At 49.4% G+C, this 27189-nt stretch overlaps 1 protein-coding gene across 1 annotated transcript in view; it reads right to left on the minus strand.

Annotated features, from left to right (window-relative positions):
• Positions 1-745: 745 nt before the first annotated feature.
• The window catches only part of MAMLD1 (mastermind like domain containing 1), a 77186-nt gene continuing 50742 nt past the window's right edge, over positions 746-27189 (minus strand). Inside the window, exons 3-5 of the mRNA XM_084293904.1 lie at positions 4752-4898; positions 3202-3283; positions 746-2912 (exon numbers count right to left, since the gene is read on the minus strand). Of these exons, the coding sequence (XP_084150030.1) occupies positions 1888-2912; positions 3202-3283; positions 4752-4898 (1254 nt within the window). The 3' untranslated portion in view covers positions 746-1887. The remainder of the gene's footprint in view (positions 2913-3201; positions 3284-4751; positions 4899-27189) is intronic.

Consider the following 27189-nt stretch of genomic DNA (forward strand, 5'->3'; position numbering starts at 1 on the left):
AAAGTTCTGGAGAGGAAGGGCTCACACCAGGGTGGGGACGACCGCACCCAGCCCCTCCCTCCAGCATGGACCAATTTGAGGAAAATCCTCCCCAGGAGATTTCCTCAAGCTCGTCATGCCCACGGCGTCTCTGGGATGAAGGGCAGCACAACATCTCCGCCAGCCCTAGAAAGCTGGGGTGGTGTCTGCTTGTGTTTAAACAAGGCAGTTCTACCTACAGACTATTTGTGCATTTATTTAAGGTGAAAAACGCCCTCTTTCATCCTGCTCTTCCTCACACCCAGCTCACTGCCCCAGAGCAGGGACGGGCTCTCCCCTGAGACCTGTGTTCAAGCAGTGAAATGCCACCAGAGGCATTGCTGAAGGAGCAGTACAGCAAGAGCCCCAAAATCTAGAGTCAATTGTTTCTGAATAATAAGCACTGAAACCTAAACAAATGGAGCTATGTAAAAAAGAAGAGAATAATTTGTTCATATTTGCCCACAACTGTACTGGAAACGGAGAGCGGGCCTAGGAAAGCCCATCTCAAAACAAAATTCAGGCCCACTTCAATTCTTTGTCTAGCTCATTTTGTCTATTAACAGCACATACACATTTGTACACGTTATTAGATTGACGTTGTAGCATCCTGGACAAATCAAATTAATTCAAATATCTGCAGGTACAAAATGTTGGAGCTAAGAAACGAGCACATAAAATATATGCAATTTTCCCCTGGCAGTTTATTATGGTATGAAGAAAAAAACATTCTGTGCTTGAAGCTGACGTTATATTACAAATGTATTGCGAAGTATGATGTGACTATTAAAATATGATTACACAAAGTATGAACATTTTAAGAAGTTTACAGTACAGTGAATCTTTTATAAACAGACTCTTAAATATACATAGGACAATAGTAGCTGACAGAAAAACATCAAAAATTAACTATTAATGTTTATAGACTTTTCCCCTGAAAAAAAGTCTCACATTAAAACAGAAATTATGAAAAGCCTTAAAACCAGGAACAAATCACCTGTACACTACAAATATACATGGCAGGGGTGTGCAAACCAGAACCACCTTTTGGCTGCGGGATGCAGTGGCCAGGAAGCCTTCGCGATGTCAGGCCAGTGCCTCTTCTTCAGCCGAACTCGCGACACACCGCGGGGCTCCTCAGCTGGCTGTGACGCACGGACACACACACACCGCAGGGGCACGGCACAGCCTCACTGCAGGGCACCGGGCGACGCGCTGCCAGCATCGCCTCAGCGTACTGGAGTGTATCAGGTCGAGAACTCCCCCCTGATCCTGCAAACGGATCCCTGCCGGCAGGTCCCTGACTGCGCTGGGAGCCCGGGGGGGACCTGCACGCCACCATCGGGCTGCAGGATTGAGCTGTGAGCCACCCAGCAGTTCCTTTTATGGATTTTTTTTTTTTTTTTAACGTGACTTTTCAACCTTTCCTCTTGATATGGGAGAATAGATTTCTGCCTAGTCTGGCTGCAGTGACACCCCTAGTTCATGTGTTAAGTTATGTCAAAAACATAAGTATTTTATGCTGTAATACACAGTATTACTGAAACTAACAATATTATTTGCATATTTATAACAAGGTATAATGAAATCCCTATAATAAAACCAAAAGTTATGCTATAGATTTATTTACAAACAGTCCAGCAAAGAAGTATAAATACTTCTACATTTAAGGTTTAGGAAAACATAATTTACAAAATATTCAAATATATACAGTCATCTGAAAAACTGCCAATATTAAACTTTGATGCAGACAAAGAATTGGCTGAGTCTAGACTTTCTTTACGGAAAGAGGTGGCGGTTTTCACGGGCCACCTGTTGGATTTAAAAGTCACACGCATGGCATTTACAACGCGACCGCTTCTCTCCGAGCTAAACGTGGCCGGAGCTTTGAGCGTGCTGTCCCAAAATGTCATCTATCATCGTCAGATTGTTCAACCACTCTTCGTCGTTGCTGCTGCTGCTGCTCTTCATGAGCGAGTCAAGGAAGTCAGCGTCGCTGCAGTTCGCGGGCAGGATGGAGCCGCTGTGCTGGGCCACGAAGTCGTACTGCGGCAGCTCGGAAGCCGCGCTCATCCTGCTGAAGGCGTCGGGCGGCTGGCCGGGGGCCGGGTAGCTCGGCGGGCCGAGCCCTGAGGCGGGACTGAGCTGGTTAAAACCAGACACTCCCTGCGGCATTGATTTCATAACATTCATAGCTGGCAACGGTCCCCTGGTTAAATTGTGTCTCAAGTTCTGAGTACTCATCGAGCTCAAGCCCTGGCCAGCCTGTCCCATGCTTAGTTTTTGCATCTGTCTGACCTGCACTCCGGGAGCGATCTGATTTGGCGGCACGACGGCCTGCTGGGAGAACTGCTGACCCGACGCGTTGGGCCTCGCGTTCTGTTTGGAGAAAAGAGTGTTACTGGAGAACTGCTGCATGCTGGTATCCATTTGGCTTTGATTTGGCATTCTTGGCACAGCGGTCGGCGTCCACATCTGGGCAGATGAGTTGGGATAGACGTTGGGGATTCTTGGCACGCTCGGCTGTCTCAAGTGCTGCTGAGTGGCGGAGTGATTCGCCAAGGAGCCGGAGCTAAAGCCGCCCATCGGCATTCCCGGCCGCACGGCCGCGTGGCTGTGCACGGTTTGGCACCCGGAGTTCATGCCCAGCGAGTTCTGGCTCGGCCGCAGGGGGATGTTAAAGTCAGAATTAGGCGGAAAAACCCCCTGCTGCTTGCTGGGGTTGTGCGGCATCATCACCATGGTCCCGCTGTTCTGGCTGGCGGTGGCTGGGGCGATGCCCGCGGCGCCCAAGGTGCTCTGGAGCATGGCTGGGTTAGACGGCAGCATGCGGTGGTTGGGCGGAGGGGCCGGCATCGGCTGGCTGCACTCGGTGGGAAGGGGCTGCTGCACGGCTGCACACAGAGAGACAAGTTAGCCGGGAGCACCTTCACCCTGCCAGCACGGCAGATCCGTACCGGGCTGCCTCGCTGCGCTTATCTTTCTCTACATGGGGCCCTGCTCTGCAGGCTGTGTAACAGCACTGTTACCAGAGCAATAAGGAAACGGGTGAACCTCATGGTACGTAATCAAATGGGAAATGCTTTTATTTCAGGGCAGAGAATCATTAAGCGCCCCGTATTTAATCAGACCCCAGGCCCTGGCTCCTCGAGGCTTTTAATAGCACGCCACTTCCCTCCTTACCTTGAAACTGATTCATCTGCTGAGCCGCAAACAAACTCCTCTGCTCAGACGTTACTCCCAGCATGTTTTGTCTCTGCTTTTCCTGGAAGACAAGGGGAATAATAGTCAAGTTGCAGCGTCCTGACAAACAAGACGAGCAGCAGACACTTGAATTGTAGCCACTGTCATCACTAACAACCTCTCCCATGCACATGCACACACACACACACACACACCCCTGATGAGATTCAGCCCAGACGGTTCACTTCAGAGCAGATCTTAATTGCTCACATGCCCTTTCCTGCAGAGGTGTCCTTACAACAGCCCCGCATTGGGAAGCGCCGCCCTCAGCAGACGCTGTGCAGGCAGCCTGAGGGGGAGCTGGATGAACACGCAGCCCCTCGCGTTCAGCAGCGTACGAGTGAAGCGCAGGGCAGCCAGAGGCTGCAGGAATCCTGGCGTCTCCCCAGTGCCTCTTGTGCTGACCCTTTGGACGTTCTCTGAAGGACCAGATCCCGGGACAAAAGGTGCCCGAGAGTCCGTGAGTGAGCAGAATCTGTGGCAGCATTTCAGGGACACGCTGACAAGCAGGGGACTGCTGGTGGCCATCACCCTGCCCGGCTCTGCTCAGGTGCATCACCTACGGTGCCAGTTGCCACTTCTCAGCAGAACACAGCAACGAACCACAGGCAGCCCTGGACCCCACATCCTGCCGGCTTCCTCCAAGTGCCCCGATTCATGTCTGCAGCCATTTGACCCCGGAACCTGCCACCGCACTTGCATCCCTGCCGCAGACAGCAGCTGTGAGCCGGGGAACCTTCCACGCGTGGTGCAAGCTGAGGCCTGGCTGAATTCCTGCTGTGCTAGAGCAGCACAGATAAGCTTAAGGCTAACAGATGACAAAGAGGCACAATTGTTTTTGGAAGGGAATTTGATCAACGAACGGGATAATATTTGGTTAAGGGTTTTACTGAACTCCTTCTCACACCATTTCCCATCCAAGGAATCGAGCCTGCTTGCCACAAACCCAGCAGCCTGCTCAGACAGCACGAGGTGCAGGCTCGGTGATGCCTCACCCAGCTTGCCTGTGGGATTCCCCCACCCCTGCTCCTTCACACAGCACGTTTCAAGCCTCACACAGGGACTTCTGTCCCTCGAGAGAACTGCCACGTCCAGGACAAACTGGAGTTTATCATCTGCTGTGGGATATCCCTGGGGAACCAGGGAGAAAGGCAAGCATGGAGAATCTCTCTCCTGGGACTGACTCACTCTTCAAGCCTCCCTTCTCAGCGTCTTCCCTCCCAGCTCTGAGGCTGACCACGGATGACGGCAATGATACGGAGGTGACTGAATTCTTCCCTTGCACATGAGTGGGCAGAGCTGCACTCGGACCTGCTGAGCAGCACTTGGCCGTGGCCTCTCAGGCAGGACAGCCCTGCTCTGACTCAACCCAGCAGCTCCTGGGTCACTCCTTAGTGTTTGCTGACTGTTCGTTTCCCCATTCCAGTCAGTCCTGTCCCTCCCGGTGAGGTGGACGGCACAGGAGCCCACAGAGGCTCTCGGCATCGTACCTGCATCAGCTGTCGTTTCATAATTTGCTGCTTCAGTAAATGGTTCCTCATCGTGTACCCATTCACCGTGGCTGGTGCCGGCACCGAGCCTCCGCTTGGGATGGAGCCCGGCTCCTGAAGTCTGGCAACAATTCCAGGATTTTGATCCTGCCAAGAAAGATGAAAAAAAGAAAATTAATCTCATCAGGGAGATAACAACAGAAGCCTTCATCCTCTCTGCCGATGCCCTCTCTCCAGTCTTTGGCTGTCCTGTGCCAAAAACACCTTGTGGATCCACACGGACCCACATGCCACGGTGGGGACGGTGAGGGGCAAGGGGACTGCTCCGATTTCTGAGGGTCAGCACAAGAAGAAATGAGAGAAGCAAAAGGTTAATCCAAAATCCTTTGTGACTAGCCCAAGGCTACGGGACTGATTCACTAAGATTACTGGTGTCACATGGCTGCCTGGCTGGCAGGAGGGCTGTGAGTAAAGCATCACATTTCCCACCAGTTCCCCAACTGTTACACTGCAAGACATAAGGAAAGAAAAGTTGCATCAGGGTAGGACTTGGCAACTGGATATGATGGAGAAGCCACAGTAAAAGGAAGCAGCGGAGCAAAGGCAAAAGGAGAGAAAAGGAGGAATCAGGCCAGGGACCCAGAAAGATGGGGAAGATGTGGGCCTGGATTGAAATGCTTCTCAAGGGTTTCCCGATGGGAAAATGAAAAAGAGCTAGCTGTGAAAGTTGAGGGAATAACACAGGATCAGATCATGGCCAGGCACAAATCAGAAATGCAACCGGCTTGATTCACGGCTGGTGGAAACTGGCCTTGCTGTAAGGACCCAAAGAGAGACCCGTCACCAGTGGAGGACTTGCCTCCACAGAAAGAGCATTGTGGGGAGAAGAAGAAAAAAATAAATCACAAAACCACCAGGAAGACACAACCCAAAAGAGAAAAAGAATTAGAAAAAGTACTGAAGTCAAAACATGTGAGGAGCTGGCAGGCAGTCAAGGAAATCCGAGAGAAAAAACAAGGGAAGAAGTCCAGGCCTGGAGGAGGACAAGAAGGCAAGCAGTCCCCCAGGTGCCATGCTCAGGCACAGCAGTACCAGCACATTCCCCTTTCTCCATTTTCACATCCAGCCTCTACATTATTTATGATGTTTTGTTATTATTGGCAGGGAGAAGTATGTGTGTTATATCCAGCAATCTTAGCTAGGCCGTGCTTCCTTTGTTTTCAGAATGGAAGCCCACATCCTTTGTTTGAGAATCAATGTTATCGGGAGATAAGCACGAAGAAAATGGTTGTTGCCTTTTGACATCTGACAATTAGAAGCATGCTCAGATGGAGAAAACAGGATACGAGCCGTGCTTCAGAAGGCGCTGGGAGGTGTTTGGTGCCCGCGCCTGGGGCGCCTTTCCCCAGCAGCTCGCCGCGAGGCAGGACCCTCCACCTGCCCAGATCCTCCTGGTGCAAGCCATTACCAAGAAGGTCACCGAAATTACTCATTTTTATGGTGCCTCCTTTTGTTGTAGCACTTTGGCCTATTATGCAAAAGCCCAATTGATGAAATGTAAATGCCCGCTAGATAATTTACTAAAAGACACAAACCTGCAGCTCATCACCGCTCATTATCATTCCCATTCATGGGCAGTCTCATAAGACCAGGCTTTATTAGTGGTGCTTTGCTTACAATTCTGCCGGACACCTCTCCTCCTCCTTCTCCCCTCCTACCCATTTTATTCCCTCTCTCCAAAAGAAAAAGAGAAAAAAAAAAAAAAAAGAGGGGAGGAAAAAAGTAAATATGATTTACTACAGATGTAAATATGAAAGTTCATGTAAAGCTAGCGTTCTGCTTTCATGTCAGACAGTGCTCTGCAGCCACGGTTAAGCTCTGAATAATGCAGATTGCCTCTAGGGGAATATTTGAAAGTGCAGGGATTCAGTTTGTGTACTCTGCACATGAAAGACACTGAAATGTTCATACCACCAAAATCCCTGCCATCTATCCAATTTCCTCCCAACTTGTCTTGTTGCGTGCAGAGGGTCTGTGCTTACTGAAGCAAATGAGTTTAGTGCAAGGGCGATCATTCTGATGTCTAGCTCAGGGCTATTGCATTACCGAGTCGTAACATTAAAGGCTCTTTTCCTAATCATGTCCACCTCGTTCCAATTCTTCCTAAACATCATCAAGAAACTAATGTTGATTTTTCCATATTATTAATGCTAAAGAAGTGTAAATCACACTACTAATTGTGGCTCTTGTGCTGTGGCAATACAACAGCTTAATTGTATGGGATTTTCTGCAGGCATCCTATAGCAAATAATGACAATCAGCGAAGTTTATTTGCCAATACAGAGAATGGGCTCCTGAGTTTTTCAGAGCAAAGTTGTATAACACTTCATTAGCCGGTAACGAAACAATCTATAGATACAAATTTTGCCTTGGGGGAAATTAGGACAAAATAGCCTAGATGGGAAGACAAGGAATGAATTCAAAATCTTTCTATCTACAGTTCACATGTAGGTTAATCCAAAAAAAAAAAAAAAAAAAAAAAAAAAAAAGTTCTCTTTTCCTCCTTTCACCGCTAGTGGGAACTGCTGTATTCCCTTACAACGAGAACCACCCGTGTCAACGTCACGGCTAAGAATAGCTCTGGTGTAGTCTAAAGGACGCTGCTATCTGTACCAAAGGTTAATGAACTTTAAGCATTTTTCCTTTTCATCACTCCCCTAGAAAAGTCACTTTTCCCATAGCGAGGCCAAGCCAAACATGCCAGAGTCTTAACTTGTCTATAGTTTGGACTTTCCCGTTTCAAACCCCAAAGAGAGCGGAGAGAGGAGGGTTCTGGTGGCAGCGCTGGGATGGGGACTTGCAGGTGTCTGCAGGGGATTCTTAGTCTTCAGAATCTAAAATAAATGCGTGTGCATGTTGGCTTTTTTTTGGGGGGGTCATTTTCCCCTCAAAAACCTCCTAACAAAACCAGAAATCAGCAGAAGCCCAGCCCAGCAGCAGGCTACCCGGCAGGGGGTTTGGGGCCGTGCATTTGGGAGCACATGCTGGTGTTGCTGGCTGAACTGGTGGCAGCGCTTCGGAGCCCCTGCCTTATCTGGGGGCTTCCCAGATGGGCAGCTCCATTCGGGAAGGCACCAGGGCTACCACCCCAAGCACAGAGCAAGGAGAAAAGCACTAGGTGCAGGTTTGCAGGAGCATACGCTGTCTGTGTCGCAAAGCACACAGCGGTGAGACCCGTCCAGCCCGACAGCCCCGGGGCGCACATGGCACACTGCTGGGACTGCTGCAAATGGCTGTGCACAACTGCAGCCAGTATGGGGCCGGGCCAAAAAAGACATTCAGGCACACACTTAATGCAAAGTGTGCAAACAGTCCCACTGGGACCTACCGTGTGTATTTCTGCACCTACACCCTTCTAAAATCCTTCGCTGCTGAGCCCGACCTGCCCAGCCTCATCGCATCCCACACGAGACGCACAACTGCAGTAAATAAGCGCGGAGATGAATTGCTCTGCGTGAACACAGCTGATAAACTCCAGTCCTCACCACTTAGTTATACATCCAGTAATCACTTCTGTGGCTTCACTTAAGTGAGAATGAAGAAATTTATGGCCCCTAATTCCTCTGAATCCTCATTAACAAACAGTCCAAAAAGGATTTAAAAGCAAGACTTTCTGAGGATCTGAGCTAGAGCTTTAATCTCTCTTTGGCAAACATGTAACAATCCCTCTAATCTTTAATAAAGAGCATTCATTGTTTTTTAGGACTGCGTGAAAACAGTAAACTCATTTATCATTATCAAACTTTCCCATCTGCTCTTACAGTGCGACTCTAAAGAATATAACAAAGAAATGTACATGTTAAATTGTATTGACTTAAGCCCAGAGCTATTGGAGATGTACAATTTATTTCAGCGAGGGCATGAAGGGGACTGCAGGCTGCTAGACAGAGTCATTTGTCCAGTGTTGAAAAGACAGTTATCTGCACCAAAATGGCTCTTGGAAAAGCACATTTGCTTTATAAGAAATAAGCTGCCAGGTGAGACCATTCAGCATTATGTTACAGACCCAGACAATAAAACTAAGCCATGAATTTCAATAGTTAACAGATGGACTAATTAGAGACTGAATTCTTTGTGGTTCTAACAGATAACCAGGTCACAGCAAGGTTACTGAGAGAGAGACATTCAGCTTTGCAAATTTCAGTGGATATTTGCAGAGCAGGTGAAGAACTGTACTTCCTAAATGAAAGCCTTAGCAGCAGTGGAAGAACGGAAATGCATCGCATTAGAAATGCATAACGTGGCCGCATGCAAAAAGTTTCTGCCATTTCAGAAAGCGCTCCTGATCTGAGAAATATTCCCTCCGCTTTAAGTGGGGAACCCAGCTGACTCCAGTAATTATACATCTGAAAACAGAAGGATCATTGAAACGAGCCGCAGCACCGCAGAATAAAAGAAGACGAGCCGTGGGCAGGTCAGGGGAGATGCTGTAAATAACAGGAAGGGACAAACTGCTCCTTGCCGCTGGATTTTTTTGCAATTGGAGATAACTTAACTTAAATATCTACTGGGACATCACACAGAAAAATAATAAAATAAATAGTGAAATAAAATTAAGTTAAATTAAAAAAAAAAAAAAGGGAGGGGAAACCATGTCTACAAGACTTCGGGGTAGCTCGTGCTGCTGAGCCCCTCAGAGGCCGTGGCTGCACAGCCGGGGACTTTCGGTGGATCCGCGCTCACTGCAGGGCCAGATACTCTCTAGGGGTGGGGTGAAGTTTCATGAGCTGAGCTTTGTTCTATATTTTAAGCACATCTGTTGCGTTACGTATGGGGAGTTCTGTACTCTGCTGAGGAAATGCAAATACTGGTTTCAAACTCCTGCCTTGCTGCTTCCCCGTGCTTCCGCCTGCCCACCCCACGTTGCGATGCTCTGGCGGGGCTTTCATGGCAGGGTCACCCTTCTCTCTGAAGTCCATGACTACAGCTCCTAGTACAACCACTCCACAAATCCTACAGACTAACCAAATAAAACACTCACACAATTGGAGTTGGCTCACCCACAGAATTGCATGGCTGTAAGAGTTTTGTGTCTTGATTCGCAGAGAAGCCACGTGGAGGCTTCTGGTGCCTAATAACCCCGGGTGGCTCCAGAGCAAACCATGCTGCCACCCTCACTAAGGAGGATCACTGCCTCCACAGCTGTTAACACAGTTTGCTAATCCAAGCTGTGAATCTGTTTGGCCAGGGCAAACAAAATTCATGCTCATGGTTTAGCAGGATGACCGTGTCACTCCATTCAACAGCACAACCTCTGTAAGGTGCCACGACCATTTGCTTCACCCCGAAGTCACGGGTTATGTATGCCTCTGGCCTCTGCTTCGTGCCTTTAACAGAACTCTCCCTTTGCTCTTTGGAAGTTTTCTTTCTTTTTCTCTCCTCTATTCTGCTCACAGTTCAGAGATGCTCTTTAAGATAAAGCTGAGCCTTTCAGTTCAGAAATGCTCCACAGCTTTTTGTTTGCTTGTGTGTTTTAACACAATGTACGAACATTGATAAAACAAACTGTGCAGCTCAGCGGATCTTTTTTTTTACCTGTCTTTCACCCATTTACTTGATACACAAGCATGTGAAATACTACCAGCCTCAGGTTTCTAAGCTTATCTTGCAGGCTGTCAGTCAGGAAAAGGCTTTGTTTGAAGGCTGTAAGTGATCCACGAGAATATGGCTTTGTTTTTAAAAAAGGCCTTTTAAGTTTTTCTTTCTTTTCATATGGCACACACATCTTCCTTCAAAGGTAGCCCTCCTCCTTCGGTGGGAGCAGCGACGAGATCACCACACCTGGCTAGCAATTATATCGGGAACTCCTCTCTCCAAGTGAAGCAGCTGAAATGCTCATTTCCCTATAGCTCTTACCCTGCGTGCTGTTTGGACCCTTCCTCCTTTTATATCTTTATACCAGTCTTTTTGTCACCGTGCCTTAACATTAACTGCACCTGTTGTGTTTACGTGTATGGACCTGAAGGCGCAGAGATGGGTGTTTTGTAAGTGTCTATATAACAGATAGCCACGATCCAGAATTGAATTCTCTGCAAAGAACAAAATATTTATATTTGCTTGTACAGCCCTCATGATTCTCCAACCCTTGACACCCTGCTCTCGTTCCCATGGAGGGCAGCTCGCCAATAAATTTAATGAGATAATCTAAAACTGTATTTATCTCACCCAATTTCGGCTGGTAGTCCTTCTGCCTGTCTCTACAAGGTTGCAGTAGCTGCGATGACAAACTACAACGTCTCGTATCTATAAAGTGGTTTGACTCAAGTAATCCTTGTGTTATGTCAAGGCACGCTCTCTAGCAGTGGTGTCGATGAGATTCAGAAGTCGGCTGAGCTCAGCACCCGGCGGGGGCTGCCACAGGGAAATGCAACAGCCGAGTGGCGAATTTGAGAGAGAACAGGAAAGATCCAATCATAAAATAAAGAAGATTTCACTCTAACGGAGTGAAAGCCGGGAAATCTCGGGATCTTTCCTGATTCCTAGTGAGATAAACCAGCTCTCTGCCTGCCCGTTTCTCAACAGCTCTGCCAGCTGCAGGGCGGTGCTCTGGAGCGCAGAACTTAGCAAACACTTCATTTTTCTAAGCTAATGTTTCCACGAATTTCTTCTTCCCTCTCACATAAAAGTTCAATTTGCAGAGGCAGATGCCCGAGTCTCGTCCCTTGCAATAGCAGTTGGCTGCCCGACCGCTTCTGAGAAGCCCTTTGCATGAAAACCTGCCCACATGCAAAAAACATCAGCACACGCTCCTGGTTTCTCAGGCAAGCCCACAAGCACAGCAAGCTCTGGCACAAAGTATCACATCACTTTTTCACTATTAAACCTCTCCCAAGCTTGCTCTTTCCTGACAGACGAAACCATTCAAGCACCGAAAATGGTTATATCAGATCATCTGCCCCATTGGGTGCCAAAATCCTCCCCCCCAACTTGCGGAACAAAATCCAGTGACAGCAATGAGCTGACACAATGGGCAGAAAGCGAGCTGTGACTAGGTAGTCCTCACCATCAAATTTTAAAAACAAAGATATTGGCATGTGAAAAAAAGAATATTACATCAAGGTGACCTTGAGTGTGGGGAACAAGGAGCTATCCCATTATTATTTTTTTTAATTAAAATTATTATTAAAGCACCCAACGCTGAACTGCTGAAACCAAGTCAGCTCAATCTCCCCTTAAAAATTCCTTTTCTCCCCTTCATTTCAGATTGTATTTACAAACTGTAGATGTCTCATTTTTTTCTTGTGTCATTTCATTATTACAGAGTTGAGATCACTAGCCATCTGCAGCTTCATTTCATCAAGCTCTGATTTGTCCTTGGAGCAAGGTCATCCGGGACAAGAACATAAAATGCTGCTTTCCTCAACTGACAGTTCTTTATGCCTTCCTGTAAATATTCCCCACTAATTTTAAATAATTTTACCACTTCATACTCCCCCTCACACACACTAAAAAGGCTGATATACACGCATATTAATAAGGATCTTGTCATTTAACCACTGCATGACATATTAGAGGCAATTAATGGTGTTTATTTGCTGATAACACGGGCATTTCAAACTCCAGCTCAAGAATCCTCGATGCTTCATGTGACTTGTAGGATATTAGCGATGGGTCACAAGTTGGGACCCCCCCACTCAGGATTAGCATACGGTTGGAGCGACTCTAGTTTGCAGCAAGCAGGAGGAACCTGCAGTCGGTGCACAAAAATTACCGGCTGCTATGGTGGGGGGCTGAGAATGAAACATCGCTAGGTGTGCATGGGTTCATCCATCGAAATAACAGAGTGATAAGGAATGGTTTTCAGACGCATCGCACAACGTTGCAAGCTAAAACCAAACACAACCAGAACAAGGAGGTTTTGCCCAAATCAGGTTTGACAGCAGAAATTCTGGAGAAACCTTCTGCAAAGCAAAGGCTGCTGCTCAAGATCACTGCAAAGCCAAACCACCACCACCACCCAAAAAAAAATATCAAAAAACAAAAACCACAACCAAGGTAAATTAATTTGAGAGTCTTCATTAGTAGAATGAAGCAACAGGGAATAACTGAGCAACTGGGAAGAGCCAGCAGTGGTGCAGGGGGTCTGTCTTCCCCCTGGTCACTGGCTGCAGGTGCTGGCAGCAGCAGAAGGTCCAGCCCCGATGCCAGCCCAAGGCGTGTACCTTTGGGCACCTGGGAATTCACTGCGGGGCTCACGGCGTGGATATGGACACAGGCTCTGCTGTACGCAGCCATCTGGCTCGCAAGTAAGGCGTGAGAGTTTGTTACCTGCGCGCCTTTATTAGCCCCAGCAGCCCCACACGTTAAGCTGTGCACATCATGGGGGTCTCTCTGCAGACGCCCCCACATGTACGATGTGCGGGGGGCACACAAACCTCCGGTGACTTTACCTGCACAAGCAGACATCCCTTCGGACAGACAGCAGCGGGTTTGGCTCGTGAGACTGTGAGCGTGCAATTTGTCAGAAGGGGATGCAGAAAATGCGATCATTAAGGGTGAACTCCCAAGCCACCCCTAAAGGAGATGATCTGGAAAGGTGAGTTTGTTTCACGACTTAGTCACAGGATAAAAGCCGGCCCGAGGGACCAGGAGTCACATCACCGGGGTCGGCTTTCAGTTCCACCATACATAGTTTCTTCACGTGACTACGGACAGGTCGCTTCATTTCTGTCTCAGCTTCCCCAGAAAGGACTAAAAACTCCTCCCCGGTTACAGGAGATCGAGGACCAGTTCCTGGAAGAGCTCTTCAGCCTCCTGGGACGGTGCCTCCACCGAGAGGCAGAAGGGGCTTGTTCTGGCTCACCGCGCAGCCGAGGTTTTGCCGTGTCCTCCTCTCTACATCTGTCCTCTGGGTCCGGCCACAGCTGGTTGCATCGCCGAGCGGCACTGAGCGACACCGACCTGCAATGGTCCCCCAGGGCCTCCGACCTGGCTGCGCGGCTCAGTGGAGCGCGGTGTGTCCCGGCCGCACGCCCGCCGGCCCTGCCTCACCCCTTGCGTGCCGCAGGAGCAGCTGCAGCAGCCACGGGCACGGAGAATCCCTCGGTGCCCAGCTGGGAGCTGGTGGAGGGCTGCGTGCTGCGAGAGGGCAGCCCCATGTGCTGGCGGGTAGGAAAAAGCAGAAGAGGCTGGCTGAGGTAGCCATGGGTGAGGAGTTTTACTGGAAGTCCTGCTTGATATTTTACTGGGAGAGCTTTCACCACAGTGAGGACAGTCCTGCTTCGCTCCGTGTCCTCTCCTGCACCTCTGGCGTCTGCCTGCTCCCACCCCTGTTACATATCCTACTCTGTCATTTACAAGGGAGGAGATACCTCAATTAAAAATTTATCCATGATGAAAAAAAACATTCAAGCGCCTCCAAATACCCTCTTTGCAAGTCAGCCAACGCTTCCCTGACATTTTCTGGGACTTGGTGCCTCTGTCCCTTAAGAGACTGGGCCTCTAGAAGCACACTTTGACCGGCTGGCCCACCACACTTCTGGGAGGTGACGGGAAAGCCCACGGAAGAAGCAGGCTGGCTGGAGCTGGCCCGAGCTCCCATTTCTTCTGCGGAGACACCGCATGTCAACAGTTAACTTCCCTTTGTTCCCATCCGAGTGATTAAGGTTAGAAGCCTGCCTGGTGACATCACCAGAGTTTAAACATGCTGGATATGGTCCAGGGAGTCAAAGTTATTGCTGACCCCATGGTTACTGATCCGCTCTGCAAGTAGCTGATGTCTGCTCTCACTTTATGAATTATTTAGTGGGTTAAAGATTGGTCAGGTCTTCTTTATGCAACGTACGGCTACGGAGTGGGCAGGAGGACATAAACATGCACTAACAAGGTTAAAGTCATATACTGTAACTACACTGTCTGTTTTCAGCTTGCAGCTTTATTGACTTAATCATGCCGGCGCTGCAGCCAACAAATCATTAAATCCATTCCATTCTTCTGCTGGTTCCCAACCACAAAAACAGAGGCAGGCAAACACGAAGCGAATCCCGAGAGGGGGTGGGGAGCGGCGGGGTGCGGGGCCGGGAAGAACAGTGGGATCACTATGGAGCGCCGCGCCGGCCCCTCGCTGCCAGCACAAAGACGCCAAATCTGTCTTTACGGACTAAGTGGTTTCATGGTTTAAAGTGACACACTCGTTTGTTCCTGTTTTGTAATGATTAGAGGGAAGGAGAAGGGGGGTGGGGGGGTAAGAAAAGGAATAAAAAGCGAACCCAGCGTCTTCGTGCCGCGCCAGCGCGTGTGCGTGCCCTCGTGCCACGCACGGAGCCCTCCCGGCAGCGCAGGGCAGGGCCGGCCAGGAGGGGATCCGGGCGCCCGCTGCACCCCAGGGCGCTCCAGCCCTGCACCGCACTTGCTGCTAATCCGCAGTGAAATGCTGGCATTAGGAGGAGTTCAGCATAAAGGAGAGAAGACACATGGCATCGAATCAGTCCTCCCGCTGCCCTCCGGGAGCAACTGCGACCACTGCGAGGGATGGAAGTCCCCACTGGCAGAGCCAAGGAGCAGCTTCACTTTCAGACAAAGGCTTTCCTTTCTGACCCGGTACCGACGGCAGCTTTTCACATCCACATTTAGGTCCCCAAGCAGAAGTGCTCAGACTGGCAGCAGGTGTCCCGCCAGAGTCAGCAGACTGTCAAAATGCTGGTTCGAGGTCTGAGTTATCCAGGTTTGAAAACGGAGCTGTCAGCCTACCACTTTTGAACGTGTAAGATCCGTATTTGTCACTGCTGTCATCCTCATTCGTTTCTTGCTGGAAATAATCTTCTCCATCGCCACAGATACAAGCGGCTTGCTCTGCGCCAGGAGAACGTCGCGTCAGGACGCTGCTCCTCTGCGTTACAAGCAGGCTACAGGGGAAGAATTTAGCACGAACTCCTGGAAACCTCCAGACAGCAGCGTGCTTTGCTTCTTTTCGAGATGCTAGACACAGCCCATTTGCAAGCTTCCCTCCACTGAGCGAACGTGCAATAAATTCCCCTTTTTCAGGAAAGATTGAGCTGCGGCAGGAGAGATTCCTGGCCCACCTCTACCTATTCTGAAAAGAAAGAGCAGCCAACAAGCTCCTTATTCCTCACCTCCTGGGTACAAGATGCTTCGAGCGCCCTGTAAGGATAACTCAGGTTTCGGTCTGAGCTGCACCACAGCAGACCTTTCTGAATGCTGGCATTACTTGGTTTTACAGCTGTTTTCGTTAGCCCCAAACAATCCTTCTTACAGTTTGAGTTCCAACCTCGCCTCCTTTTGTTCACCAGTCTCCAGATCCCTGCCACCTAGAGACATCTCCTGGCTCCACATATTGCAAATAAACACATCATCGCTCGCTGCAGGAGTCAGCCAGAATTCGCTTGGAGGAGCTGCCAGAGGAGAGCCCGTCCCCAGCCCCCCGCTGCTCTTGCTGGGGAGGCAGAGGAGCACCGCCAAAGATCCTGCTTCACTGCCTCTGCGCTGGAAAACCAGCACAGGGATGAGCATGTTGTCCGAGGCAGAACTCGGCTGTTCCAGGTACCTGTATAGCTTTTAACTTCATGGACCTGTGTGCCCTGCAGTGCCACCACTGCTGCTTCCAGCGATGGGGAGTGAAGGCCCACCCGGCTGCAGACGGAGCAGCTCCACATCTCCAGGTGCGCGTTCGGGTGAAGATACCCCCTCAGGAACCTTTTCTCCATTGGGAGGAGTGGGAAGAAGGATGGCTGATGATGGGCAGGGCTAAACCCACGGCTCCCAAGTCCCAAGCCCGTGCAGAACCTCACTTTTCCCTTCTGGCTGGAGCTCAGCAGCCTGTGCTTGGCACCAAGAGCTCCCCTCTGCCCTGTGGTGCTCCCCACCGCTCTGCCCCCATCTTTCCACCCGTGCACGCTCACAGGCCCTGGATGGCAGAGCGAGGGCCGGGAGGATGGGCACGGCCTCCCAGCGAGCACCTTATCATCATCCTGCACTTATCAACAGGACGTGGACACGCAGAGGAGGCTCCGGCACCGCAGAGGCAGCCGACACGCTGCCTCCCAGGGAAGCGACAGTTGCGGTGGTGTTTTAGGAACGACACACCCAGCCAGGAGTAACACCAGCCAGGCTATTTATAACCCCCGGTTCCAGAGGCTTAAAATAGCTCTGCTTTTGTTTTTACATTTTCAGGCAGATCCACGCTTGCATATCCATGCAACTCCACCGGCGGGCTCCACATCGGGCGCCGCACAGCCGGTCTGGGCAGCGAGGGAAGGCGCTCCTCAACCCCCTGCTGAAAGCAGAGCTCAACTCCCCTCTGCTCCTTTCCCCTCGGCCAAAATGATCAGAGCTCCCGGGCCCAATTCTGCTTATTTTCACCTAGGGACAGGCTCTTCCAAGTCCACGCAGCCAGGGACAGGCAGCTCTGCCTGCAGCAGGAGCTGTTTCTCCCAGGAGGAGCACGCGGCCCCGCGTGCACTGCCCTTATCAGCAGCCGCCGCAGCGTCTCTGAAGGAGTTACCGGGTCCTGCAATAAAGCAATCCTGACTGCTTGGTTTTGTCTGCTGGTGGTGTTTTGTTTTTTTTTAAACAACAAAGGTCAATTTACAGAGGTAGTCAAACAAACCACAGCCGTGCTTCTGAAATGAGAGCTCTCTGTGGCCTCAGCCCAGGCTTTGCTATTTGTTCTCTGCTCCCCGGTGCCACCGTGTACCCCCCCTGGCATTTCTTAATGACGGAGCACCCGCGTGCTCTTTGTAAAACAATTATAAAATATTCAGGGCAGGAGCAAAACTCCTCATCAGCCAAGGCTCCGGCAGACTGCATAGGTGTCAAATGGTAAATCGTCAGGCGTTTGGTTTTAATTGCAGAGTTATTTATACCCTGGAACTTGTTATTAACATAGGACAAAGCAGAACCTACTGCTACCCCTAATTAAAGGGGCTATTATGGGGCTGCAACAGCACGGATGGCCCCAGCCAGACCTCCCCTCATTTGGCAGCGGCGACTGGTGCAGGGAGGGACGGGAGCCAGCAGTTTTACCCCATCTCAAGGTAAAACAGCCAACAGCTCCGAAGGGGTCGGGCCCAGCATGTGAGCGTGGGGCTGCTCTCAGCACAGCCCTGCAGCCCTCTTCCTCCAGCCCCAGAGACCTGGCACGAAGCTGTGCTTCTGCAGGAGGTGTCTCAGGGGCGCGATCCCACCTTTCTTTCCCCATCAGCAACTCCTCTCTCACAAAGGGGCACACGGACGGGGCACATCCTGGATCTGGCCGGGAGTTGCACAAGCATCCTTGTTAAAATTCAGGATTAACAGGTTATATTTTCATTCGCGAGATCCTTATCGGCACGGAGAGAGGTTTCCGATTTCACCAGCGCTAATCAGGACGCCACAATGGGTTTCCGGTCCCAGGACGAGGCTCAGGAGCCTTTGTAGGCTGTGGAGCCGGTTCTAATTCAAATCTAGCTGGCAGAGCTATTGGAGGCTGCATGTTGAACAGATTAAAAAAAAAAAAAAAACTCACTTACATGCTACTGCACCTTATTTCTAAATCCATTTCGTACAGCCACAAATCCCCCTGAGCACCGAAGCATCTGGTAGCTGCTCCCCCTGTCCGGAACGGCGCCCTCCATCCCGTCCGCGGCTCTGGGCGGCGATGCCCATTGGGGTTTTGTGCCATAAAAGAAACGTGCCCAAACCCTGCCCCATTCCCCACCTCAACTGCTGGTTTACACCATTAAGGCTACGCAAAAACAAGCAGCAAATGTGTCTCGTGTAAAGAGCTGAGCGTGCCACGAGGGGCCATGCTCCTGAACGGCGCGGGGAGCCCAGCAGAGGAGAGGCAGCCGGCCGGCCAGGACAGGCAGCAGCAAAGCTGCCCGTGTGCTGTAATTGTAACTGCGAGGCCAAACAGAGTCCTGAGAGGGAGTATCTGTGTGGACAGAGAGGGGAAAGGCTCACTGACAACTGGCTGCACCAGATGAGTAAATTAGAGCCGGGTTATAGCCTTCGTGTTCTCCCCCTGCCTCCGCCCCCAAGGACTCTGTGAGTCAGTGGAACTGGAGGAAAAATACACACTGAATCCTACAAGTGCAGGAATTAAAGAGACATCGACACAGCTCGCCTCTGGCGCTTGGTACCAGCTGCAGAATTGGGTTAGCTTGACATTGCTGCTGGAGGTGACCAGACCCAGGAAGGCTGAGCAGCAGGCAAGCAGAGCCCTGCTCCGCAGAGCAGGGGAGCTGGAAGCTGCCGGGCGTCTCCCTGCCGAGGCACGGGGACGCGTTTTTGATGTTTTAAATCTGGGAGTGAAAGCAATTAAGGAAAAACTCTGCTTCCTGCACAAACACGAGTTTCAGACAGTTTGGGATTAGGAGGTGGATGCAAATCTGCAAGAGCGGTCTGAGCGCACACACGTCTGAGCGCCTGAGACCCCGCAAGCCCCCCGAGGTGCAGCAAATCCTTGCCACACTTCGGTGCCGGATCTTTTACAGGTGAGGACACCGCCAAACCAAACCCGCTGCCAGCCACCGGCCCGGGAGATGGACGCAAGCGGATATCACAGCTCTGAAGAGGAAATCTCAGATGTCTCGTAAATCCTGCTGCCCGGAGCCCTGCACAGCCGGGGCACTCGCTCAGCGCCTCGCCGGCTTCGTCCGCTCTGCCAACGCGTGAAGGAGCCTGCGAGGTGCCACGGCCCGGGGTGAATCAGGGCCAGGAGAGGGGCCGGCTGCCCCTCTGAGGGGCCCCAGAAATCACAGCCTCATCCCCCTGACACCTCGAAGGTCAGGACAGAGCAGAAATGAAACAGCGCTGGGGAGCTGGGAACTCCTCCCAGCTTCGCTGCACGCGGCCCGAGGCGCAACTTGAAGGCCACATTTATTCACTGCCAGCCTTTGGCTTCTGACTGCCCGGGCAGGGCTGTGGGGAGGTCACTGCTCTGCCTTGGCCGAAGCCTCTCCCCTGATTTCTTTCCTTCCCCTCCCCGCCAGCTGCCCTAAAACTGGAACACCCCAGCCACCAGCCACCAGCTGCAGCAGGGGAAGGCGGCGTTCAGCAACGCAGGTCGGAACGGAGCCAGACGCAAGCAGCACATGTCTGGGTTAAGCTGCAGAGCCCTTTTTCCTTAATACTTTCCTTTCTCTCCCCGTTTGCTGTGGGCGTGCAGGGAAGGGCAGAAAGGCTGCCGCAGACGGGCCCAGCGAGCTCTGATACTTCTCCCAGCTTGGCGAGGTTCCCTCAGGGCCGGAGCTGCGGTTGCCGCAGGGGTCAGATAGGAGGAGGGAGGACAGGGGAGGGAGAAGGGGAAAAAATGAACAGCTGCAAACCAATTACGGCTGACTCTGCCGTCCTGTCCAACGCAGCCCGTCAATCTAATTCAGCCTGGTGCCTCTCTTCCTTCAGCCGTCTGGTGCCTGCCTGGGATTCAGGAAAGGGGCTGTCTGACTGCCCACTTTGTCTCACAAGCCAAAGGGGCCCTTCCCAGCCACAATTTCCAAGGAAAGAGATCTTGGCTGGCGGTGTCTCTTCTCTTCTGAGAAAACAGGCGCTGAATGTAGTGGCGGCAGCTTTATAACCCTCTCCTGCCCTTCCTCAGCAAACAACACGAGTGGAGTTTGAGCACGGGAATGACCCCGCCGGCTCCTCCGCTCGGCAGTTGTCTCAGCACAATGAATCAATTAGCGGCCGATCATTATTGCGGTAACTCTATCTTGCACCAGCAAGATTTCATACACAGATAGAATAGGATGTTTTCTGCTCGTTTCCTTCCTGTCATTCCAATCACGAACTACTGTTAAAAATACATCGCATTTACAGCTCGGGATGTTTGCAGGCGTGTGCTCCAGCTGCCCAGATGGGCGCCTGGGCTGCGCTCGGCAGGTACGCGGGGCTGGTGATAATGGGGGGCAGAGAGCACAGCTGGGTTAGACACTCACACGGGGTGTATGCAGAAGGTCATCTCGTTTTCAAGCTCCTAATCTAAGGGATTACTTTAATTCCTTATTCTGGCCAACTGTTTTGGTTTACAATCTACAGTGCAGGATTCCTTCCAGCGTGTCTAAGGTGGTACTTGCCCGGGTATTTCTTCAGAAATTGGCAAAACTGTTCTGTCTGGAAGGGGTTAGTGTAGCACTAAAAGCCTTTCAGTGCCCAGTCAGAAGGAGAAAATGGGCTCTGTTAAGAGAGCAGAGCACAATTCAGTGTACTTGTGGTTAAGGTTGGCAGTAATCTAGACAGCAGTTAGGAGGTACCCTCCCTCTAGTTTAATCAAGATGGAAATAGGCAAAAATGTGTATTTTAAATGCACTTAGGCAGCATTTCATCTTATGAAAAGCCTCAATATTGTTCATTACCATAAGCAGAAGAAAAAAAAAATCACAGAGAGCAAGATTTTAGCTCACCGTACTCAAAAATTCTTCATAGAGTGTGAGATCTGAGGAACCTCAAACAGCCCCTCTGTAAGCTCAAGCACAGCGGTGCTACCTATGGCTTCAACCTCAAATGGAAGAGCACAGCCAAGCCAGGAGTCCCTTTCCCACACGGGGTCTCTGATACAGGTTACAGATCTTTTTAATTCAAAAATTATATAGATGGACAGGAAAAAGCTCAGAGTCTGAGCTTTTGGATTCTCAGGTTGTCCATTTCACCCTCATTGCCAATATTTTTTCCTTAGTCATAAAAAGATCTGATTAAATTGTCAGGTTTTCTTTTAACAAATGAAAAATTGAACATAAATAAATGTTGGGGATTTTAGACAAAGTCTGGAACTTTGGGAAAACACCAATACATCGAGCAATCTCTTTTTTTTTTTTTTTTTTTCAGCTGAAGAAAGATTTACTTACATTTCAGGACCATCACACAGGCTATGGTGATGTTATCAGCATTTCTCTGTTCTTGCTGACCTTAAGTACTCTTAAACCATTAAATGCATAATATTTTCTGATAATAGAATGCCATTCACATTTCAGTCCCAATAACTCACTTTAATGAGCTAGGAACCTACACACCAAATGAGCCCAGCTCTGTTTGAGAAATATTAGCCCATTTTGGGGAACCGCGGGATTGCAGCGAGCAACCTCGAGAGTCCCGAAGCGTGTTCCTGGAGAACCCGTAACTCCCACCTACATCCAGAGGAATTTGAGATGCGGACGGGTTGCACAAGCAGATGTTAATCTGCAGAGAACAACACGGGCATGGGCAGTCTGCATTTTTGCTTTAAGCAAACAAGAACCAACAAGACTATTAACGACAGCAAACAGCCCCGGTTTCTAGCTGCACGTAGAAATTGGCTTTAAAAACAAGCGTATTCCTTAAGTGAGTCACTGCATCGTAAAGAGAACTTTTACAAGAAACTTCTCGTTGTTTACAAAATTCCCCCCTACATATCTTTTAATTCATTCCTTCCCACTCACACCACACGTACTAACCCTGGAAGGAGAGCCGTACGAGACAGAAACCTGACGCTTCCATCAAAAAAACCCACACAGTCATCGACATTTACTCCGGGCACCTTCACTTAACAGGCTCTCCGCTTTTTCTGCAGTCGAACAGCAGCCGAAATCTGAGCAGAGACTTTCTTAGCGAGCTACCAGGAGGTCGCCCAGCCTTCCCCTGGCGCGGGGAGCCGCGGCTGGGTGGATGCTGGAAGATGCCCCCGTGCTGCCGCTCTGCCCGCAGCGCTCCCCCGGTGCGGCGCTCGGCGCAGCGCTCTCGCCCAGCCAAGGACGAAAAAATACAGCAGGAATAGCTTAATTCCAGCTCTAAATGAGCTCAGCGGGGAATCTAAACAGTCAAGTCAATTGCCAGAATCTGCACTTTTCAACCTCGTTCTGCTCCTTTGATCAGCCTGAATTTGGAGCTGCAGCGATTAATGGACTAATAGAGGAAGTCACAGGATGCCTCTCGGGAGGAGAGGGAAAAGAGAAAAAAGTAGCTCATCCCTGCTCTGCATCTCCTCTGCACAGAAAGCTGAAGTACCACTGCAGAAAGTGAGCCGAAAGGAAGGAGAAAAAGGGGGCTGTCTGAAATAAATGATAATAATAAAACCCGTAATTCATTAATTGCTTAAACATGCCTTTTGAAGCACGGGTAAAAGAAAACAGACTATCCAAATACAAGTGCCTTGTAAACTGCACTTCAATCCAGCAGAGTAACAGTTTATACTTAATAATGCCAGAGAGCACAGGAAATATTAAACACATTCATTAGGCAAGGAGAAGCTTCCAAAAGCCCTGAGTCTTTAAGGACTGGGAGAAATTGATTTGTTTATGGCAGGGATGTGCACTACTGGTATCCCAGGATAGCATGTCCTCATCTGTCTGCAAAGGGAAGAAACACATTCACACAGCAGCCTGCAATCACCAAAGAAAAAGAGGGGAAAAAAAGTCTTTGGTGAGATTTTTTTTTTTTTCCTTGCTCGCTTTTGTTAGGCTGTGCCTGACAGGGGGGCACTCGTCCTCCTGCAAGGGGGAAGCTCTGCTTCTGCTTCTCGTGACTAAAGAAGCAAAGCCCAGAGGACTGCAAGCAATCGGGGGACTGATTAAAATGTGAACTTCTTCAAAGTTTGGGACATTTACAAAATGCTGGTACTAGCCCCAGAAAAAAAACAAACAACACAGAAAGCCAAAAATCATTCAAACATAAACGTGAACTAAGGTAGGAACACCAACTCTTTTTTTTTTTTTTTTTTTTTGTGGCAGAACTAATCTGCCTTTGCCAATGATTACGTTTGCCCTTTGCCGCATCCTTTTTCTCCACCTCTGGTCTTGAGCATACAAAGACGTGCATACATGATTCACTCTGCTCTCAGAAATAATCCTGCAGCCGTCCTGGGCTGACCTCCCGCTGTGCAAATTTAGGTGTGTGCGCTTGAATCTTTACAAGACCAAGCCTCTGAAGTAAGGTGGCAGGCTGGGATATCACACGCACTGCTCTGCCTCCGTTACAGGGCTCCCCTCCTCGTGTGGGTCCCTGAACAATTCTGTAAGGGGGAGAAATAGCTCGGCACAGCTTGTCCATAACCTGCATTCAAATCTGCATCTGCCTGACTCTGATTTAAGGTATCTCATTTTCATTATTGCAGTGACAACTGTTAAAGCACTGTGCCGGTCAGACAGAGAGCACTACTCACGTTACAGCATCGCATTCCCTATCTCGGGCTTCTAACGTCTCCATATGCAAAGGGTTAAATTGTAATACAGGATTACTTTTTGTTAGCAGTCAGCAGAGCTTCTAAGAATTACATACTGATATGATAATTTTTGCCTTTAGATATGCTATAAAAAATTTAACCTAAAAATGTACATGTAATAGAGTGATTAGCCTTCAAAGCCCTAAGAAGAGCTGCTTCGTTCTGATTGTGAATTTCTATCAATTATTAGTGCAGGCTGCTTGAAATAGCCCAAAGTGCTCAAGACAGAAATATTGCAAAGCCAACACGGCAGACTGATATGCTTCCTAAATGGCCAGAGTTTTTGAAGACAGCTCGTAATAGTGTTTGGCTTTCAAACCTTAATGTTAACAGCTTTGATGGGACTGCTTCTAATTTGTATTTAAGACCCATTACCTCTTCCTCTAAGCAATCTTCGTGAGACATCATTTGTTCCAGGGGGATATTTGCCATACAGAGCAGATCTGTAATGGCCGTTAATTCACACCATTTTGCTCGCTCCTATATTAATCAGCAAACTGTGAATCATCCCAGTGTTTCCAGACTCGCAGATGTACGAGGGAACCAACGAAGCCAGTTCAGTTTCTCTCCCCATTCAGACGCGGAGACAATATCAGTTCCTGTTTACAGCCACTGCTTTGTTTTCCCCCACCCACACACTGAAATTTCTCCAAAATGCCCAGAGAAAAAGAAAAAGAGACTGAGTTCACTTTACCAGGAAAGTTATTTCTAGGTATTGCATCTGAAACAAAACATGTTTGTACTTTTATTCGTGTGCAGCCTCGACTGCAGGGAGGCAGAAATGACAGAGGGACAGACCCGAAGGACAAAGTGGGCAGCCCGTGTCACCCCACCCTGCCGAACAGCCGCACACGATTTATCGCCAGCTGAAGGACTCTTTCATTTCTCTGCCTGCTTTTTATTCTAATCGTTGGAGTAGCCTTTGCTTCTCTAAGTAGCTCTGCCTTGAGAAGGGCAGATGCAATTTTGGGCTGCTGCACGGCCATACTGGGTGGAAACAACCCCCCAAAACAAGAGCACAACCCATGCAATCTCCGTATCCTGGCAGAAATTATTAAAAATAACTTGATTTGGGCATCGAATTTGAGAGAGTCAGTAGAGCATGGGTTGGGGGACACACCTGGTCAGTGCCAGAATTAGGGGTGCCCTGACCTGTAAGTGAGGATGCAAGCAGAGGGTCTCAGCAACACAAACAGTGCTGAGGGCTGGGTATTTTTAAGACTGGGACACAGAAAGGAGGTGCACTCGTTATGAAGCCGTCGGTCACAGCGAGAAGGTCCCTGAGTCTTCCCCTTTCACACTGCGATTTCTAGGATGTTTGTAACTTCACTGCACCTAAGGGCACAGTTGAGAAAAAATACATGTTCAAACTCTTTTCTCAACTGCTTATAAATTAAAGATTTCTGCATAGGGATCTTTCTTTCTTCTTTTTTTTTTTCTTTTTTTTCTTTGCGGTGATGAAAAAAAGAAAAATGGGTTACTTGAAAAAAAAGAAAGCAAGAAAATCTGTAGCTGGGGCCTGATTCAGCCAATGTTTAGCCCAGAAGCAACCAGGGATGCTGCTACCAAGTGAACTAGAAAACCAGGGAGAAGCTGTCCACTGCGGCTGGCAGGATCAGGGTGGTTTTGGTACAAGCGGGTGTCACAACACGGTTTCACATCAGATGAATCAGACACTTCAGCATGGTAGCACCACTTTCCCTATACATGCAAGAGAAGAGCTTCTCTCCTACCCCCACTGCAGAGCAAAAGGAAACAACTGTCTGTTGCTTAAAGCTCAAAACCACAGAAGCATTTTTTTTTTTTAAGAGCTGATGCAGAAGCTGTGCCTGATGGCACACTGCTCTGCTCATCCCACTGCTGCACAGCACCGTGAGGACGGGGCGCACGGGGTACAGCAACCAGAAAAGCTCTTTAAAAGCAGCCTGTCCGGCTGAAATTTGGTGACTTGTCCTAAATTTCTCCGGGATAAGTCACGTTTCCATCTACGTGTTCACAGCACATAAGCACCACTACTTCCTCTTTTCTTTCGCCACCGAAAAAACGGACGCTGCCAGGTCAGGCGGTACACACACCGCGCTCTGCTCCTGATGGGAGCGATGAGAAAAGCCCCCAGCACCCCCACGGGGGTGTCTGCATCCTAAGCACCAAACACTGGGCAGAACTTCCTCCATTTTATTAAAACTTACCAGCTAACGAGGGAAAGACTGGACCGTGTAGGGCGCTGCAGCTTTGCTGCGCTGTACGGCCCCAGCACATTTCGGAACCACGAGGGGCGGGGGGCTCCTGGCACCGTGCTCGGGATTGGGGCTATTTAGCAACTTCTCTGCTGATTACTCCCCCTAGGCTGATGTGCTACGTGAAGTCCAAACTGCTTTCAGCACGACAGATAGCTAAACTGGAAGGAATGATGAGTGCATTAGGCAGAGCTGCTGGAAATAACAATGCCTGTAAATGTCTTAAAACACTCGCCAAAGACGGCGAAGGTTGAGACGTGGCTACAAAGATTTAACTGCACCAGAGAAATGCTTTGAAATACCTGCAGTCTAATGTAAGAGGACACATGCAATTTAAAAAACAACATGAAAGAGCAACAGGGTAAGAAGATCAGATCTGAACTGTTTTATTCTTTTTTTTTTATCTCGACTCCCGCAGGTCTGAGAACACCAGATTACTGTTGGCGTGCTCAGGCCCAACGCCCTGCTTCTTTCCACAAGTTTACTCCTTTCCTTCCCAAACTCACCCAACGTTACTTACTTGCAGGGGAGGGCAGGGAAGGGGAAGGTGGCAGGGCAATCGTTTCAGCCAAGCTCCTTTGGGGCTCTCTTGAGAGAAGGGAGGGAGGTTTGAAAGAAAATTCCAACACCGTTGCAACTGCACAGCTAAATATAAATTCAGAAATGACCATTCAAGAAGATGTTTTTACATCTGCAGAGAGGTCAAACTCCAGGCTCAGCCTTATTGCTCTCTGTAATCCAGATTCATCACCAGCTTCCTTTATTCGCCTAGTCAAAGGCACTTAATTAGCTGAAGGGCTTGTTGCTGTGCCTTCAAAAGCTCTCCACTCCCTCAAAGGCTTTGCTCTGGTATTGTGCTACCATGGCCCTTTGAAATCAAATCTGTTTTTCTTTTCCACAGCATTAGTAAAAGGAAAAAAAAAAAAAAGTAATATTTTAAAAACTTTTTTCACTAAAAAGAAAAGGAAAAAGCGGAGAAAAAAAGAGATGATGAGCAGGAAAGACCACGCAG

This window comes from Netta rufina, assembly GCF_964035555.1.
Source record: "Netta rufina genome assembly, chromosome: 12".
NCBI lineage: Eukaryota > Metazoa > Chordata > Aves > Anseriformes > Anatidae > Netta > Netta rufina.